Source organism: Neophocaena asiaeorientalis, unplaced genomic scaffold (assembly GCF_003031525.2).
Source record: "Neophocaena asiaeorientalis asiaeorientalis breed wild unplaced genomic scaffold, Neophocaena_asiaeorientalis_V1.1 scaffold322, whole genome shotgun sequence".
Lineage (NCBI taxonomy): Eukaryota > Metazoa > Chordata > Mammalia > Artiodactyla > Phocoenidae > Neophocaena > Neophocaena asiaeorientalis.
Window position 1 is genome coordinate 2,507,427 of NW_020185329.1, and position 19,378 is coordinate 2,526,804.

The window sequence follows — 19,378 nt, forward strand, 5'->3', positions numbered from 1 at the left end:
TCCCTTGCAGTGGAAGCATGGAGTCCTAACCACTGGACCTCCAGGGAATTCCCAGAAAGTATATTTCTTAATAAAGTCATTTGCTGCCTTTATCCCCGAAAACAATGTTTTATCCATTGAGTCCTCAGTCTCCTCATCTGTAAAAGGAGCCCCGTTTCCCTCCCAGAACCCTGGTACCAGGGACAACTGGAAGCTTCCTCCCTTTGAGACAAGACCCAAGTCGCCCACAGTCCCTCTTCCTTCCCTGTTGCCCCACCCTACGGGGAACATTGTTGACGGTCCCACCACGGCCACCTCCGTACATTTCTGGATGTCCACGACATCGCTGGGGTACAGCTCCACCTCCAGGCGCCCATCGGCCTTGTTCTTATCCAGCCAGCGGTTGGCAGGGAAGATGTACTGCTTGCCTTGGCGGGGCACGTGGATCTGGATGCTGCCCAGGAACCAGCTGGCGTTCATGCCCGTGCCGTCGTGCCCGATCACCAGCCGGTTGATCTGGAAGGAAACCCAGGGTGCAAGTGAGCAAGGAGCCACTGTGTAGAAACCTTCATCCCTCCATCCCTACCCACCCCCAAACACCGGCACAAATGGCCCTCCCCAACCCGGTCTCCAGTCCCTTGCGAGGCGCAGGCTTAGCAGCAGGAGGCTGGGTCCCAGGCTTGCCTGCCCCCAGCCAGCCAGGGCACCAGGGCACCACCTCTGCTGCCTGGAGCCTCTGTCCTCAAGTCTTTAGTCCAGCTCACCTCCTGGGTACATTGTGAGAAACAAGTGTGGGAACAGGTATGGCAGGAGCTTTGAAAGCTCCAGTATGTACTGAAAGCTAGGTGGTGGACTTCCTAAGAATGCGGTGAATGCACAAGAAAGCAAACGTTCAAAATATTCACCAACAGCTTCTGACAACTACGCTGGTGATTTGGCTTTGTTTTGTTTTAAACCATCCACTATTGTACGTATTTTTACATGTCTTCTTCGACACAGCCATCCTACAGGTGATAGAATATGCAGACAGCCTCTTAGGGCTCTGTCATTCTGTGTCCAATTCCTCCTCTCACTCTTAGCACTGAAGTGCATTTTTTCCCTATAATACTCCATAGTTCAGTTGCTTCACTATTTTATATTTTATGTTAATCTTTGCCCACAGGTAACATAGATGAGCGCATAAATGATCATGTTACCATCCTTAAATGTACCTAGCTCTTCAACATTCAAATGACTTATGTTTTTTTTGAAATGCTGTATACAGGGCAATTCTAACATCAGATGGAATTATCAGATGGCCTTTGAGATCCCTTCCAGCACCCCCTAGATCCTCTTTGTGGTGGTTTGGAGGAGTGACGCTTGCCGTGAGTCTGGTGCCCAAAGGCTAGGTTTAGAAAATTGTCCCTGTAAGCCTTGCTCTCACTCTTATGCATACTAAGTGCACCTTTGCAGCTGGTAACGGAAGCACTATCGCAGCTGAGTGCATGTAGCCCGATCCCCTGGAATTGCGGGAAGGAGACCGACTATATCTACAGACACAGCCTGAGAGCCTTTGGGGTGTGTGCCAGGGGGCACGGGAGAGCTTTGTTGTCTTTCTGTGGTGCTGGGACTGTGACAGAGCAAAGACTGGGACAGGTATTTTCTACCTGATGTGACAGAAAGCACCTTAATGGCAGGGACTGCCTGTCAGTTCCACAACGACCAGCACCGGACGTGAGCAATGGTTCAGTCAATAACAGCTAGTGATTATTGAACACACTACTGCATGTGGGTGTTACTAACATAGTTAACGCTATAACAATCCCATTGGGATCCCTTTTGATAGTAATGAGGAAACTGAGGCAAACAGAGATGAAGTAACTTGCACACGGCAGGTACGTGGAAACACTGGGCTTCAGACCCAGGCAGTCGGCAGCCTGAAACCACGCTCCCACCCTCTTGGCCACGCTGTTTGTTGAGGGGGTTTCAGAAACACAAGAAGGGCCCAAACGCACTCCCCCATCCCTCTGATGTCTCATTTATCTGTTGGCTGTTGCCAGAAATCCTTAGTAATGCAAACAGCATTTCAGTCTACAATTATTAATTCAGCTTAAAATGTAAATACATTTGGATCAAGGAAAATCTTGATTTAAGCTCATTACCTTCAAGATATAAATGACTGACATGAGATCATTCCCCAGAGCACCTGAAATAAGGTGAGGCTCACCAAGAGGGGAAGGGGTTAGCAAAGGGGAGGTTGTAACCCTCTCAGTTTCCACAAGCCACCGCCTGAGACGGGCAGGTGATAACATGAAGCCCCGCTCTTTCTAGAAAAGTCTCCAACACTTGAGTGCAGGCAGTCAGATCCACACTTCTCCAGGTGAAGTGCTCAGACCCCTCGCAGCAGGGCCACCTGGAGACATGATGGAGGGAGACCCTTGGGGGCCCCATCCTCTAAGGCAGAGTCTCTCAGGTGTGGCCTGGGAGTAAACACTGAAACAGGCTTCCTGAGCGTCACTCTGATATACACTCTAGTTTGGAATTGGGAAGTATTTTCAGTCCCTCTTTACAGCTTTTCCTCTTCTCTTCCTTCCCTGTACACCACAGTCCCCTTCTCCAGTGTTTGGGACCCAGGTCCATCAGTCCTGGCTATGGAGGTAAAGGAAATGTTGGGATTACAGCCACTAAGAATATATCTTCAAGCCCCAAAGAGATTCTGGAAGCTTGACCGCTGTTCACATGTCTTCTGCTGCTCTAGGTCATAACTGGAAAACAACATACTTCACTACCCATGCCCTTGGGCATTTTTTTCCTTCAAAATGGGTTCATCTGTGTGTCTGCAAGTGTGTGTGTGTGTGTGTGTATCCATGTGCAGATACACGCAGGTGAACGGGTAAGATGCCATCACATGGTCTCAGGAAGAAGACTTACGGGTCCAATGTTCAGGGTCTCCAGGGTGAACTCATCCACCCGGTCACGTTCAAAGTAGTCTTTCAGGTTGTTGTCAGATACAAGAAGATCTTGCTTGATGGTGTCAGATTTGTCCCCATAGAGCTTGATGTAGACTGTGGAATCTGTGCTGGCCCCAGGGACGTCCCCAGTCTTCAGGCTGATGTGATAGCGGAAGTCTGAACAGCCCGAGGCAGGAGGCAGGAAGGGAGGGTTTAGTGCAGGGTGAGCGGGAGGGAGCGTGGGGCAGGAGGCTGTTCCGCCAGGGCTGGGGCGCTCAGTTGGGGATTGGGAACCCAGGGTCTTGCTCTCTTTATGTAACCCTGAGACTGGGGGGGTGGCTCCCACCAGCCCCCCTCATCTCAAAATCAGAATTCTAATACCTGCTTGGCCTGCCCCACGGGGTGTGAATGCAATGGGAACAGGAAGGCTTGCAAAGAATACTAAAATGTAGGAGACAAGGATTTAAAGCAAACACCTCATGCAATTTCTTATCTGATGGATGAAGAAACTGAGGCAAAGGGAGCATCTACCTCCCTGCAGACAGTGTGTAGCACGTTTACACGGTGTTAGTGCTGAGTGTTCTGACCTCGGTTTTACAGGTGAGGAATCTGAACTTCAGAAGAGAATGTATTTGGCTCAAGATGGCAACAGTTAAGAAGGAGCCAACCTAGCATTAAACACTAGGCATTCAACATTAAGCATATTTGAGAGTTGTGTTTTACACAATCATTTAAGAAAGTAACCTTGTATTCATTTTTTAAAAATTGAGAAAATGGAGAAATGGAAGCTGAGTTTTAGCAAATAAACTTTCTGGCATGATATTGAAATAATCACAACTACTTTCTTTGAACTATTATGTATTGATGTTTATATATTAAAATAAAATAGTTGGAGATATTAAAAAAAAGAAGAAGAAGGAGTCAGCTATGAGGGAAACCCTAACATGGACCCCGTTCGGCCCCGTTCTCAACTGAAATGCCATGCTGATGCTACTCCATCTTATGACCTAGAAAGGTCTTCATCGTCTGTCCACAAGGGAGGATACAAAGGCCTGGTAAAAGGCAAGTCCTGGGATAACCTGAGCCACGACCCCAAGTCCTATAGGTTTGTTGCAGGGTATGGGTCTTGGGAATGAGGAGGGAAGCACTGAGAAGGCAAGTGTTGCTAGTTCCAAGGCCTGCTGTGCATGGCTGTCTAGGGGCCTTCCAGCACTGGCAAAAAAGACTCAGAGAAAGGCAGCTGAGCACAGCTGCTGCGGGGACAGCCCTACAGACCCGTCAGGCCCTGGTAGAGGCCAGACCTGTGGGTATGGCCCAGACCCGCTCCTCCAGGGACACCTGAGGGCACCGAGGAAGTGGCTTTTGTCCTTCTTGCTGTAAAGATATAGCAGGAACTGAGAAAAAAAGACCTCTTCTTTACACCATTTTCCATCTAAATCCTTTCAAAAGCTCTGACTTGGGAGTGGAAAGCCTGAAGGGTCCTTTCCATGTGGTAAAGCAGGGCTTGCTGGAGTAGAAAGGGCAAGGCAGGGAGACACAGACTCCTGGGCACTGGTACACTGCTGGGTGCAGACCTGGCTGTACTAGGGGATCCCCTTGCCACAGGCATGGGTCGTGTGTCTAATGGGGGCATTAGTTCATCTCTTAAGGATCATCCCAGCTCTTAAATTCTGTAATTCTGCATTCAGAGAATGTAGAATTCCAAATCTTCAATTTTCTATCTGACCTTACAAAGATATTTAGCTCCACCAGATGTGTCCCCATCTGACAAATGGGCATAACAACATCAGCTCTGCCTACCTTCTGGGGTTATCGCAGGGCTTACATGAGATAATCAATGATAAATATGAGGTCTTGTAAAAGAAATGAGGTGTTGGTATTACTGAGGATTCTGGGTATGTTTCTTTTAAACTTTGTCTAATGCTCATGATGAAACCAAGGCACTTGAAGAAATAACACCATTAAGGAAAGCTGTAAGGCCTCCAGGATAATTCTTGGCATTGAAAACAATGTTTTCATTGTACAGCCCCTTCCAAACGTGTTTATCCTCTCCAGGCCCTGAATGATAGGTACCCCCAGCAATGGGCAACATTAGCCTGTGTTACTGCTCTTGTTATTCTCATTGACAGAGGCCCACATGCGTCAGGGCCCCACACTGAGGGCCATAATGCAGCTGTGTGCACAGCGCAGACAGACAGATTTCCAGATCCTCCCTCAGAGCCTCTTCCTCTCCACCCTGCCCAGTGCTGCCTCCGTGGAGTGAAGGGCATGTGCTTTCCCCAGCTGCCTTCTAAGCTGCCAAGGGAGGGCGTCTGTCCTGCCCAGGGCACACCTACCACCTGTCCTCAGGACAACTTACTCTTCAGTGTCGCATTGCTGTCGCTGGGCAGCAACTCTCGGACCAACTGCCCATCATCCTTATCCTTGTCCAACCACCTGCTGGGCAAATGAGGGGCTGTTAGCTCTTTGAGTGGGGCAGCCTGACAACCAACCATCACACAATTCATGCAGAGTCACCAGGAGGCCAGAGCTTTGAACTCAGCAAAGGGAAATGGTTCTACCAGAGCTCAGAACAAAGGATCCCAAACCAGACTAGGGAAGGAGGGCTGCCCTGGGGAGGTGATATCTGGCTGAGACTGGAAGGATGACAAAGAGTTAACCAGAAGAGGAAGGAGGCGCATTCAGAGTGAACAACATGCTAGGACAGAGTGGAGCCTCCAGGAGCAGACGGACAGCCAGTGTGGATGGAATGGAACGAGTGAACAGTGCAGTGCTGGCAGATGAGGCTGAAGAGGTGGCAGGGTCACTTGATGTGGAACCTCGGTAATCATGGTAAAGAGCCTGTCCTAAAAGCCATGAACACCTGTGTCATCGTTATCATAAAAAAAAAACAACCCACCTCTTTTTCTAAGAGTCCATCATGTGCGTGGCACTGTGATGAGAGCTCTGGGGTGGGGAGAAGGCAGAGAAGATGCACTATGATGAATAAGACACAGCCCAGCCCCTGGAGAACCTGCAGTCTAGTTAAGAAGGCAGGACAGACTGGCTGAGGTACCAGAGACCAAGACAAGGATGGATGTTAAACCAAAGTAAGTGCAACAGAAGTGTAGAGAAGTGAGAAGGGCTCATGGTGAAGGGCCACTGATCTGAGTCCTCAAGGATGAATGAGATTTGCCAACAAGGAGAAGCTGGGTCTGGACCCTGCAGGGCTAGGATTTGAGGGCTATGACTCATCAATATGTCAGAGTGGGCCATGGCATCTGCCAGTGGAAAAGACATTGGACCAATTTGCCTGAAAAGCACTGCTCCCACAGAGCACAGAGACCCAGGCTGGGAAATCAGACAATCGTGCAAGCACGAGTTATCCAGGCCCCAGTACTCAAGACAGTCTGTGATATGGGCTGATGGCAAAAGAAGAGACACCCTCAGTGTTCTCCAGGGCAATGGGGAAACCAAGGTACTTGCTTCTTGACCATTTGTCTACATCTTGGTGCTTGTCTTTGCAGCCCACTCCTATTATACTCCCTAGAGGGAGGCAATCCCTGGGCCACAGAACCTATCAAAGGAAGTTAAAGCACTGTCTCCTCCCCAGCGCTCCCAACATGGAGCTCAGGCTTCTCTAAACCACAGTCCTCTCTGCCAATATACTGCTCCCCTCCCCAGGGTCAATTCAGGCAACACTGTGGTCTCTCACATCTCTTTGCTCTTGCCCTCCCCCACCAAGTACATGATCTTACATTCCCATGGGACCTTGCTATCAGCTGGCTGTTAGCTACCATTGACTACTACACATAAAATAGATAAGCAACAGGATCTACTGTATAACACGGGGAACTATATTCAATATCCTGTAATAGCCTATAATGTAAAGTAATCTGAAAAATATAATTGAATCACTACCTGAGACTAACACAATATTGTAAATCAACTATACTTCAATTAAAAAAAAAAACACTAGCTGACAATTAAGTTGTTATGCTTCCCATGAGCTTTCATGCTGTGAATCTAGAACACCAAAAGCCGTCTGAGATTATAAGACATTAAGGTACAAACTCATGGCTTTGGTGACAGGGTAAGAGAGAGATTTGGGGGAGCAAGGGAGTGCTGACTAGAGCTCCTCAATCAACCTCTGATTGTCCTGCTGAGGTCACTGCAGCATCTCCCACAGACTTGGAGACCACGGAGGAGAAGGCAGTGATGTGGCCCTGTCAGTATGCTCACAGGGACAGGGAGGATGGATAGTCAGCAGGCCACTGGCCATCGCAAAATCCCATCTGCTCTCCCTTCTTTCTCTCCACCATTTCTCCATCCCCAGGCCCTCCCCAGCAGCAGAGGAAACCATGACTTGTCATTTCAGTTTCCACCTAAATACTTGCAGGATATTAATAGGTATTTCCAAATATAGTCATTTTCTTTCAGCTTCAAACACTTCAGCCCAGTTTCAGAGTGAGATGTTGCTAAATGGATAAGCCAGTCTGCTGGAGATTTTATTACTCTTTCTCTGGGCTCACAAAAATGTGCAAGTATGCACACATGTGCACACACATGTACATACATAAACACAAACACATGCACACACATAAACACATGCACACACACATAAACACATGCACTTAAACACACACGTATACAGGTAGGCACACACACACACACACATAAACACACACACATCTACCATGGCTAAGATGCTCACCACTCCCTGATCCTGGCAAAGAAGTTCTGATAAATAGGTCTGGTTTGTTCTCCTCTCCCAGGGAGTAAAATAATAGCTCAGGTGAAGAAAGAAGCAGTTTGTGAGCCCAGGTTCTACCTCCAGGTTCTTCAGAGTCCTCCTGGGTCCTGAAGCAGCAAATGTCATCACCACACACCTCACCAAGATATCAGAATCCATTTTCTAAGCCTCTTAGATAGCCTCATCCACCAGAGGGCAGACAGCTGAAGCAAGAAGAACTACAATCCTGCAGCCTGTGGAACTAAAACCACATTCACAGAAAGGTAGACAAGATGAAAAGGCAGAGGGCTATATACCAGATGAAGGTACAAGATAAAACCCCAGAAAAACAACTAAATGAAGTGAAGATAGCAACCTTCCAGAAAAAGAATTCAGAATAATGATAGTGAAGACGATCCAGGACCTCGGAAAAAGAATGGAGGCAAAGATCGAGGAGATGCAAGAAATGTTTAACAAAAACCTAGAAGAATTAAAGAACAAACAAACAGAGATGAACAATACAATAACTGAAATAAAAACTACACTAGAAGGAATCAATAGCAGAATAACTGAGGCAGAAGAACGGATAAGTGACCTGGGAGACAGAATGGTGGAAATCACTGCTACAGAACAGAATAAAGAGAAAAGAATGAAAAGAAATGCAGACAGCCTAAGAGACCTCTGGGACAACATTAAATGCACCAACATTCTCGTTATAGGGGTCCCATAAGGGAAAGAGAGAGAGAAAGGACCCAAGAAAATATTTGAAGAGATTATACTCAAAAACTTCTCTAATATGGGAAAGGAAATAGCCACCCAAGTCCAGGAAGTGCAGAGAGTCCCAGGCAGGATAAACCCAAGGAGAAACACACTGAGACACATAGTAATCAAACTGACAAAAATTAAAGACAAAGAAAAATTATTAAAAGCAACAAGGGAAAAATGACAAATAACACACAAGGGAACTCCCATAAGGTTAACAGCTGATTTCTCAGCAGAAACTCTACAAGCCAGAAGGGAGTGGCAAGATATATTTAAAGTGATGAAAGGGAAGTACCTACAACCAAGCCTACTCTACCCGGCAAGGATCTTGTTCAGATTCGACAGAGAAATCAAAAGCTTTACAGACAAGCAAAAGCTAAGAGAATTCAGCACCACCAGACCAGCTGTGCAACAAATGCTAAAGGAACTCCTCTAGGTGGGAAAGAGACTAGCAACTTAGAGCAACCTTGTACATATATAGACTGCTACATCAAAACATCATGGGAACAGCAAACCCAAAACTACAATAGATATACACACACAAAAGAAAAAGCAACAGAAACACAACACTAAAGATGGTCATCAAACCACAAGAGAAGAGAACAAAAGAGGAAGGAAAGAAAAAAGACCTACAAAAAGAAACCCAAAACAATTAAGAAAATGGCAATAGGAATACACATATCAATAATTACCTTAAATGTGAATGGATTAAATGCACCAACCAAAAGATATAGACTGGCTGAATGGATTTGAAAACAAGACCCATGTGTATCCTGTCTACAGGAGACCCACTGCAGACCTAGGGACACATACAGCCTGAAAGTGAGGAGATGGAAGAAGGTCTTCCATGCAAATGGAATTCAAAAGAAAGCTGGAGTAGAATACTCATAACAGACAAAATAGACTTAACAATAAAGACGGTTATAAGAGACAAAGAAGGACACTACATAACAATCAAGGGATCAATCCAAGAAGAAGATATAACAATTGTAAACATATATGCATGCAACATAGGAGCACCGCAACATATAAGACAAATACTAACAGCCATAAAGGGAGAAATTGACAGTTACACAATAACAGTGGGGGATGTTAACACTCCATTTTTATCAATGGACAGATCATCCAGACAGAAAATTAATAAGGAAACACAAGCTTTAAATGACAAAATAGACCAGATAGATTTAATTGATATTTATAGGACATTGCATCCAAAAACAGCAGATTACACTTTCTTCTCAAGTGCACATGGAACATTCTCCAGGATTGACCACATCCTGGCCCACAAAGCAAGCCTCGGTTAATTTAAGAAAATTGAAATCATATCAAGCATGTTTTCCGACCACAATGCTATGAGACTAGAAATGAACTACAAGAAAAAAAAACTATAAAAAACACAAACATGTGGAGGCTAAACAATTTGCTGCTAAACAATTTGTTACTGAACAACCAATGGATCACTGAAGAAATCAAAGAGGAAATAAAAAAATACCTAGAGACAAATGAAAATGAAAGCACAACCATCCAAAACCTATGGGATACAACAAAAGCAGCTCTAAGAGGAAAGCTTATAGCAATACAATCTTACCTCAGGAAACAAGAAAAATCTCAAATAAACAAGCTAACCTTACACCCAAAGCAACTAGAGAAAGAAGAACAAACAAAACTGAAAGTCAGTAGAAAGAAAGAAATCATAAAGATCAGAGCAGAAATAAATGAAATAGAGACAAGGAAGACAATAGCAAAGATCAATGAAACAAAAAGCTGGTTCTTTGAAAAGATAAACAAAATTGATAACCCTTTAGCCAGACTCATCAAGGACAAAAGGGAGAGGACTCAAATCAATACAATTAGAAATGAAAAAGGGGAAGTTACAACTGACACTACAGAAATACAAAGGATCACAAGAGACTACTACATGCAACTGTATGCCAATAAAATGGACAACCTGGAAGAAATGGACAAATTCTTAGAAAGGTACAGTCTCCCAAGACTGAACCAGGAAGAATTAGAAAATATGAACAGACCAATCACAAACACTGAAATTGAAACTATAATTTAAAAACTCCCAACAAACAAAAGTCCAGGACCTGATGGCTTCACAGGAGAATTCTATCAAACATTTAGAGAAGAGCTAACACCTATCCTTCTGAAAGTTTTCCCAAAAATTGCAAAGGAAGGAAGACTCCCAAACTCATTCTATGAGGCCACAATCACCCTGATGCCGAAACCAGACAAAGATACCACTGGAAAAGAAATTTACAGGCCAATAGCACTGATGAACATAGATGCAAAAACCCTCAACAAAATACTAGCAATTCAAATCCAAAAATACATTAAAAGGCTCACACACCATGATTGAGTGGGATTTATCCCATGGGTGCAAGGATTCTTCAATATCCACAAATCAATCAATGTGATACACCACATCCACAAATTGAAGAATAAAAACCATATGATCATCTCAAAAGATACAGAAAAAGCTTTTGACAAAATTCAACACCCATTTATGGTAAAAACTCTCCAGAAAGTGGGCATAGAGGGAACCTACCTCAATGTAATAAAGGCCATATACAACAAACATACAGTTAGCATCATACTCAATGGTGAAAAGCTGAAAGCATTTCCTCTAAGATCAGGAATAAGACAAGGATGCCCACTCTCACCACTTTCATTCAACATAGTTTTGGAAGCCCTAACTACAGCAGAGAAGAAAAAGAAATAAAAGGAATCCAAATTAGAAAAGAAGAAGTTAAACAGTCACTGCTTGCAGATGACATGATATTATACATAGAAAAGCCTAAAGCTGCTACCAGAAAACTACTAGAGCTCATCAATAAATTTGGGAAAGTTGCAGGCTACTAAATTAATACACAGAAATCTGTTGCATTTCTATACCCTAACAATGAAAGATCAGAAAGAGAAAGTCAAGAAACAATCCCATTTCCCATTGCATCAGAAAGAATAAAATACCTAAGGAGACAAAAGACCTAAGGAATAAGCCTACCTAAGGAGACAAAAGACCTGTACTCCAAAAACTATAAGATGCTGATGAAAGAAACTGAAGAAGACATAAACGGATAGAAAGATATACCATGCTCTTGGATTGGAAGATTAAATATTGTGAAAATGACTATACTACCCAAGGCAATCTACAGATTCAATACAATCCCTATCAAATTACCAATGGCATTTTTCACAGAACTAGAACAGAAAAACCCTAAAATTTGTATGGAGACACAAAAGACCCCGAATAGCCAAAGCAATCTTGAGAAAGAAAAATGGAGCTGGAGGAATCAGGCTTCCTGACTTCAGACTATACTACAAAGCTATAGTCATCAAAACAGTATGGTACTGGCACAAAAATACACCTATAGATCAATGGAACAGGACAGAAAGTCCAGTAATAAACCCACGCACCTATGGTCAATAAATCCATGACAAAGGAGGCAAGACTATACAATGGTGGAAAGAAAGTCTCTTCAACAAATGGTACTGGGAAAACTGGACAGCTACATGTAAAAAAATGAAATTAGATCATTATTTAACACCATACACAAAAATAAGCTCAAAATGGATTAAAGACCTAAATGTGAGACTGGACACTGTAATACTCTTAGAGGAAAACATAGGCAGAACACTCTCCGACATAAATCACAGCAGTATCTTTTCCAATCCGTCTCCCAGAGTAATGGAAATAAAAACAAAAATTAAAAAATGGGACCTAATTAAATTCAAAAGTTTTTGCACGGCAAAGGGAACCATAAACAAAATGAAAAGACAACCCACAGCCTGGGAAAAAATATTTGCACATGATGGGACCAACATGGGATTAGTCTCCAAAATTTACAAACAGCTCATGCTGCTTAATATCATCAAAACAAACAACCCAGTCAAAAAATGAACAGAAGACCTAAATAGACATTTTTCCAAGGAAGACATACGGATGGCCAAGAGGCACATGAAAAGATGTTCAGCATCGCTAATGATTAAAGAAGTGCAAATCAAAACTACAATGAGATATCACTTCACACCAGTCAAAATGGCCATCATCAAAAACTCCACAAACGATAAATGCTGGAGAGGGTGTGGAGAGAAAGGAACCCTCCTACACTGTTGGTGGGAATGTAAATTGGTACAGCCACTCTGGAGAACAGTATGGAGTTTCCTTAAAAAACTGAAAATAGAGCTACCATATGACCCTGCAATCCCACTCCTGGGCATTTATCTGGAGAAAAACATGGTCCTAAAGGATACATGCACCCCAATGTTCATTGCAGCACTGTTTACAATAGCCAAGACACGGAAGCAACCTAAATGTCCATCGATAGATGAGTGGATAAAGAAGATGTTGTACATATATACAATGGAATATTACTCAGCCATAAAAAAGAATGAAATAATGACATTTGTAGCAACATGGATGGACTTAGAGATTGTCATACTGAATGAAGTGTCAGACACAGAAAGAGAAATATCGTATGATATCACTTATATGAGGAATCTAAAAAGAAATGATAAAAATGAATGTATTTACAAAACAGAAACGGACTCACAGACTTAGAGAATGAACTTATGGTTACTGGAGAGGAAGGGTGGAGGGAAGGGATAGTTAGGGAGTTTGGGATTGACATGTACACGCTGCTGTATTTAAAAGGATAACAAACAAAGACCTACTGTATAGATCAGGGGAAAAAAAAAAGAATCCATTTTCTAAAAAATGTGTGAACTCGTAAGTGTTTGGGGGCATGGAGAGCCCTGGGGTATGTCAGAGGCTTCAGCTCCTAGTCAGCCCTACAATCAGCAGCAGCAACAGCATCGCCTGTGTCATCAGCAGACTTGGCTCCTTTCAAAGTGCAACCGGATTTCACCCTCATAATCACCGTAAGACACTTGCTGGTTGGGAAGGCACAGAAGACCAGAGAAGTTAAGAGCTTTGCCCAAAGTCACATAGCAGGTAGGTGGCCAGATTCCTGGCCCTTGCACCACGCTCGCGGCAATTCAGCCAGTGTGGACACTCAGACTTCTTCCTCATCCCTTTTTCACATTCCCCCTCTTCTTCCTCACCTGTCCCAGGGCTCAGTCCTCATTTTCTTTATCCACACTCTCCCTAAAGGATCCCCTCCATTTCCCTGACTTTAAATTCCATCTCTGTGCTCTCATTTCCTGAATTTATTTCTCAAGGCCTGACTCTGCCTACTTGCACAAGCATCTCTAAACTAACATGGCCGCACTGGACCTGCGGAGCCCACCCATCCCCACCCCCAGCCCTCGCTCCCCAGGCTCCCATTTTGGTAGAGAGGGCGACCTCTGCCCACCTACTGAAGGCAGAGACCTGGGGTCTCCAATTCTCCTCTCTCTTAGTGGCAGGTCCTATGAACTCCACCTCCAGGATCCACCTGTGATGTAGCCCTTCCCTCCACCTTCGCTGCCACCACCTGGGGCCAGGTTGCCAAGTTACGGGCTGAATTGTGGCCCCCCACAACAAAAGATCTGTTGAAGCCTTAACCTTAGTACCTCAGAATGTGACTTTATTTGGAAATAGTGTCCTCACAGAGGTAATTGAGTTAAAATGAGGTCATTAAGGTGGGCCCTCATCTAAAATGACTGACATCCTTATAAAAAGTGGAAATCTGGACACAGAGACAGACACATACAGAGGGAAGACAACGTGAAGACAGAGGGAGAAGATGGCCATCTACAAGCCCAGGAATGCCTGCGGTTGCCACAAGCTGAGAGGCGTGGAGCAGACCCTGTTCAGAGCTCCTTCGGGAGAGCATGGTCCTGCCGACACCTTGAGTCTGGACTTCTGGCCTCCAGAACTGCGAGGCAAAATTCTGCTGTTTAAGCCACTCAGTTTGTGGTACGTTGTTACAGCAGCCCTAGCAAACTAATACATACCGTCATGGACACCACGACCCCTCCTGCCATTCTGTTTCCTCTCTGGACTCCCTACCACCTGTCCTCCACACAGAAACCAGAGGGAACTACCCAAAATGGAAGAGCCCCACCAAGCCCTCCTGATATGGGCCTCTGCCCACCTCTGACCCCACCAGGTGGCTTTCTCCTTTGTCCACCTGCTTTGGTCTCATTGGAGTTCTAGAACCCTCAAGCTCTTTCCCCTGGCACTCTCCTTTTCATCCTGCAAGAAGTCAGCCTAAATGTCCCCATGAAGACAGACCCACCCACCTTCTCCGTCTCTGACCCACCCTCTCCATCTCAGTGTGGCCTCTCCAGCAGCTCTGCCACCACCGTGCGTTTCCTCCAGCCCACTCCTCAGAGTTAGCAATTGTGGCTTTCTTAGTGTATTCGTTTGCTTATTGTTTAGTTCCCCTCCAGACAACAAACTTCATGAAGACAGGGGGCAAGCGTATATAAATGCTTCATAAATATCTTTTGAGTGGATGGGAATAAAACAAGGAAGCCTGGTCCATCCAGCATCCCAGCCAGGCAGCCTCCGGGGCCAGCAGGGAGCAAACGGGTCAGTGTTGAGGAGAGACCAGAACTCTCCCACCCCCTTCTTCTTCGTACTCCCTCCCCATGTGCCAGGCAGCCCTTACCAACCTCTGCGAACCCCCTCCTCAGTGCCATGCCTCTCACCACTTCTCCAGCCTGGATGACCCACCCTCCCTTCTCTTCACCATCCATTCACTCTCCGATCTTCCTTCCAGGCCCAAGTCCTGTTCTGCCTCTCTTGGGAAGCCTTCCCTGGCTCCCCGACCCTTACTCGGAGCCTCTTTCTGTCTATTAGTGCCACTGACTTGGAACTGCCTGCATCATTACCTATCTTTCCAATGTAATCCTCTTAGTACTAACAGTGGCCATACTTTGAAGACTGTAGATGCCTTTGTCATGGACAAAAACATTTCACAATCATTGTGCCCTGGGATTGCCCCAGTGGCCCTCCATAGCTGGGAAACTGCTCTTCCTGGGCTGGTGTGGTGGTAAGCAAATCAGCTGTAGCAAATGTGTCTGCATGCACATGTGTGCACGAGTGCGTCTGTGTGCCTGGTAGAGAAAGAGCAATGCATTCGCTGCCGGGTTGTTAGGCAACCTGCCCCCACCCACTCTGAGGAGGGCTGCCCTTAGGCGAGAAATGACCTTGGACACGCACACAGCACCTCGTCCATAGGTGCAAGACTCAGCTTGGGCCTGGGATTTGCAGAGCCTAGTTGATCCAAAGCTCCAGTTAAGCGTGTACCTCCCAGACATTGCTACGGGTGAATGGGAATGGCCAACCAGACAGCACAAACAATGCTGGTATTGTTCCTCATTATAGAAATGTCTCTATCAGGAACGTTTGATAGAGCCCAAACTGGCTGTGAAAGAAATCCAAATGCTTAAGACAAAAGAGAAAAGAAAGTTTACCTCACTAGTAAGCTGGGATAAGGAAATGAAAACAAAGTAAAATATCTTGACAAGATATTAAAAGGGAAAAGATGTGGTAGAAGGCCATCCAAATGGGGAAAAAACCCACCTTTAATTCAAAAGTTTAGTTCAGCATGTAACAAAGCCTCTGAGGTAACTCTCAGTTAAAGTCTGAAGTTGTCATATTTTATCACTGAAAAATGCCAGCATTTTGGTAATTAATAGACTTAGTGGCAGCACCACACTGGGATACCAATGCTGTTGTTCCATCACCTGTGTGTGTTGGGGGTGGCGGGGATATGAGGCCCAGGTCTAAGTGCCACCAGCAGGGCCACCTCTCTTTCTGGACCAACTATATCCTTAAGCTATGATTTTGCTCCCTGCACCTGGAATAGGCTGAGTCTTCCCAAAACTAAGGCCCATAACCTAAGCTGGAGAAAATCAAAACAGACAGGACTCATGTACCTGAGACAAGGGAACTCCACGTTGTCGCTCTCAGGCTGCCCCTCCTCTCTCACCAGCACCCGATCCAGGAACCAGCCACTGCCGCTGCCTTTGCCGTCGTGTCTGACCCTCACCCGCCTTACCTTCCGCATGGTGACGGACTCAATGGTGAACTCATCGGCCTTTGTGGGGAAGACAGCAAGGCCAGTTAGACGGTGGCTCCCCTGGGACCCAAACACCAAGGGAAGACACAGGCCCAGAAATCCTAAAAGCCATAGCCAATGGGTTGGGCTATTGGTCTTTCACAGGTGGGCCAGGGGCTACCCATAAAGAACAAATTGCACCTCTCCCTCAATTTCTCCCACTGGACTATGTTCGATGTCAAGTTCCCAACAACTGAGATCTGTATTTTTGGATAAATGATGGCCATTCCCTGTGATCTCCTTTTAAAAGGCAAATCCCCTAGGAGGATTAATATATTAAGCTGTTATCAGTCACTAACCATTTATCATGAATTAATTCCTTGGTTAATCTCCTCTGGCTCCTTGCTACAGAAGGACACTGGCTCCCTTTTGAGAAAGGGAATGATTAGGGGGACCAGTGGTCTTATTAATTTCACAGTTTTGCCTGCCAGTGAAGCAGCAGGAATGCAGCAGGGGCTGCAGACTTGCCAAGTCTACACAAGTGTACCTGGGACCCTCTGGGAACAGGAACTCGAGGGTGGGATTCATGAAGGAAGGAATCAGAAGATGTAGAAAGAAAAGAGTAGGAAAGGGTGGAGAAAGACCTCCACTTGAATTCCAGGGCTTGCCCTGCCCTTGCTAAGGAAGAGGTGGCAGAGGAAGGAGAGGACCAAGGCTTACCAAATCTCTTCACCTGATGAGCAAACTTGGGTCTCACATTATTGAACTATGACTCTTAACTGAGCATCTACTGTGTGCTGAGGGCCAGGTCTGCTGGCAGGCAGTACATCTGTCACCTCTAATCCTCACAACAGCCAGCCACAGGTAGGCATCCTTTCCCCCATTTCAGACGCAAGGAAACTGAGGCTCAGAGAATGGAGGGTCTGGCCCCGATCCTCCTGACTCTTTCCCCATTGTTTCACACAGCCTCCCCAGTAAATCCAGGTGATGGTTGGGGAAACCAAAGGGATCACCCAGCACGTTTGTAATGAGGCTAGGAATAGAACCCAATTCTCCCACTTCCATGTTTAGCGTCTTTCCTGATTTCTCTTTCAAAAAGGAAACGAACAAGTTGCCACCAGTGGTCATGCCTAGTGGAGATGCAATGTTCCTTCAGGTGTCCCAGCTTTCAGCATGCCTGGGACCTTCAGTCCACACACAAGGTGCCCAGCTTCCTTCCCTGCCCACCCCAAGTGTCTTCCTGCTCTGCCCTCTTCTCAAAGCTAAGGTGTGGGCCAGCTCTCAGTCTTAGGAGCTTGGTGACTGTCACGCATGTAGTTCCCTGTTCGCACACCCAGAGACAGCCTCCCTGATGGTCGAGGCACCAGTACCACTGATCAGCTCTACTTAGAGCAGGGAAGATAACGGAATGGGAAGGGGTGGGGTGGGGCTGAGGGAGGTGCACTGCTGGAACTTACGTTGCCCTTCACAAACAGGTCGGTGTTATTCCTGCAGTTGTAGAGCAGCCGCTCCCCCGTGTCCCCCACATCACCAAAAAGGCAGAGGTAGACGTTGGCATCCGTTCCCGCACCTTCAAGTTCCCCAGTGCACACTGTCACGCGGTACCGGGCCACTGGCAGGCAGAGAGAGGGACACAACTAGCTGGCAGCCCCCTGCTCCCAGCACTGGCCCTGCTGCTCCCCACCTCTGAGCACTGCCTCCCCCTCTCCCCCCGGCTCTCATCTGGGCTGACCTTGCTCATTCCGCCAGCTGCCTCACACCAGTCAAGGGCCAGCTCATCTGCAAATCCCTTGTCCCAGACAGACCAGAGGTTCCCAATCCTGGCTAACTGTCAGAATCCCATGGGAAACTTTTATAAGAATTCAGATTCCTGAGCACCACTTCAGACTTCCCAAATCTTAGTTTCCAGAGTGGGACCCCTAAAACTGCATTATTTACAAGCTCCCCCCGGGGACTCTGGTGGAGTTGGAGTTGGCAGTGTTTGGGGACCACAGGTCTAATACAAACATTTTGGCACTTGATTCCATCCAACCCAGTAGACTTTTTGCGTTAGGTTGTCCTCCAATTCATGAGTCCTGTCTTATTAAGAAAAGTAAGATAACTTTTCTTTTGAACCAGAACTGAGCCTTCCCTTCTCTTCAGAACTCCCCAGTGCTATGGACATGCCAGGAAGAGAAGCAGAGAGAAAGGCACAAAGTGCAGCTGCTATGGGAAGGGCAACATCTTCTTCCCATGTTGAAAATGTACAGTCGAGCAGGCAAACCTGCATCTGGCACATAAGGCCTTACTTCCTAAGCTAAAAGTGAAATTCATTCATTCATTCCTTTGCCCAATATCTGTTTACTGAAGCCTAGTAAATGGCAGGCATTATTATAGGTGCAGGGATTCAGCAGTGAGCAAGACAGACTCCTGTTCAATGGCACTTATATTAAAGTTGAGAATGGAAGGGTGGAGAGGAGAGATGGACAGTAAAATCATAAATCATGAACAGGAAAATTTCTGAGTTGTATCTGTAACAAAGATAGTATAATGGAGTGATGCCACAGGGTGTGATGGAAGTAGGGAGATGTGCGGTAAGGGGGTGAAGATGATTTAGAGATGCAGAAAAGCTTGCTGCAAGGAGGCAAGGCTTGGACTAAAATGTTGGTGATAGGAACCAGCCACAGGCGTAGTGAGAGAAGAGGGTGCTGGTAAGTGTGAAGCCCCAATTTGGAGATAAGCAGCTATGTTTCAGGAGCAGAGAGAAGGCCAATATGGCTGGAATGGAGGGAGAAGGAGGGGATGAGATGAGGCCCAGAGGTGGACAGGGTTAAGGTAAGACATGTGGCTTCCTTTGTGTTTTTGTTTTTAATACAACAGGAAGCCTTTATAGGGCTTTAGGCAAGGAAGTAACTTAGTCTGATCTATGTTTTAAAGAGCATTTGGCTGCCATGTGGAGAACTGATTGTAGGGGAAGAAAGAGTGAATCAGAGAGGCCAGTTAGTGGAATAATTACAGTAGTCTAGAAAAGAGAGGAGGATGCCTAGGACTGGGGGTGCAGT

General features: G+C 45.8%; 1 protein-coding gene across 1 annotated transcript in view; it reads right to left on the minus strand.

The window, feature by feature from the left end:
• The window catches only part of LOXHD1 (lipoxygenase homology PLAT domains 1), a 195,071-nt gene that overhangs the window by 100,029 nt on the left and 75,664 nt on the right, over positions 1-19,378 (minus strand). The window contains exons 13-17 of the mRNA XM_024734711.1: positions 17,795-17,949; positions 16,216-16,376; positions 5,269-5,345; positions 2,890-3,086; positions 303-495 (exon numbers count right to left, since the gene is read on the minus strand). Coding sequence (XP_024590479.1) covers positions 303-495; positions 2,890-3,086; positions 5,269-5,345; positions 16,216-16,376; positions 17,795-17,949 — 783 coding nt within the window. The remainder of the gene's footprint in view (positions 1-302; positions 496-2,889; positions 3,087-5,268; positions 5,346-16,215; positions 16,377-17,794; positions 17,950-19,378) is intronic.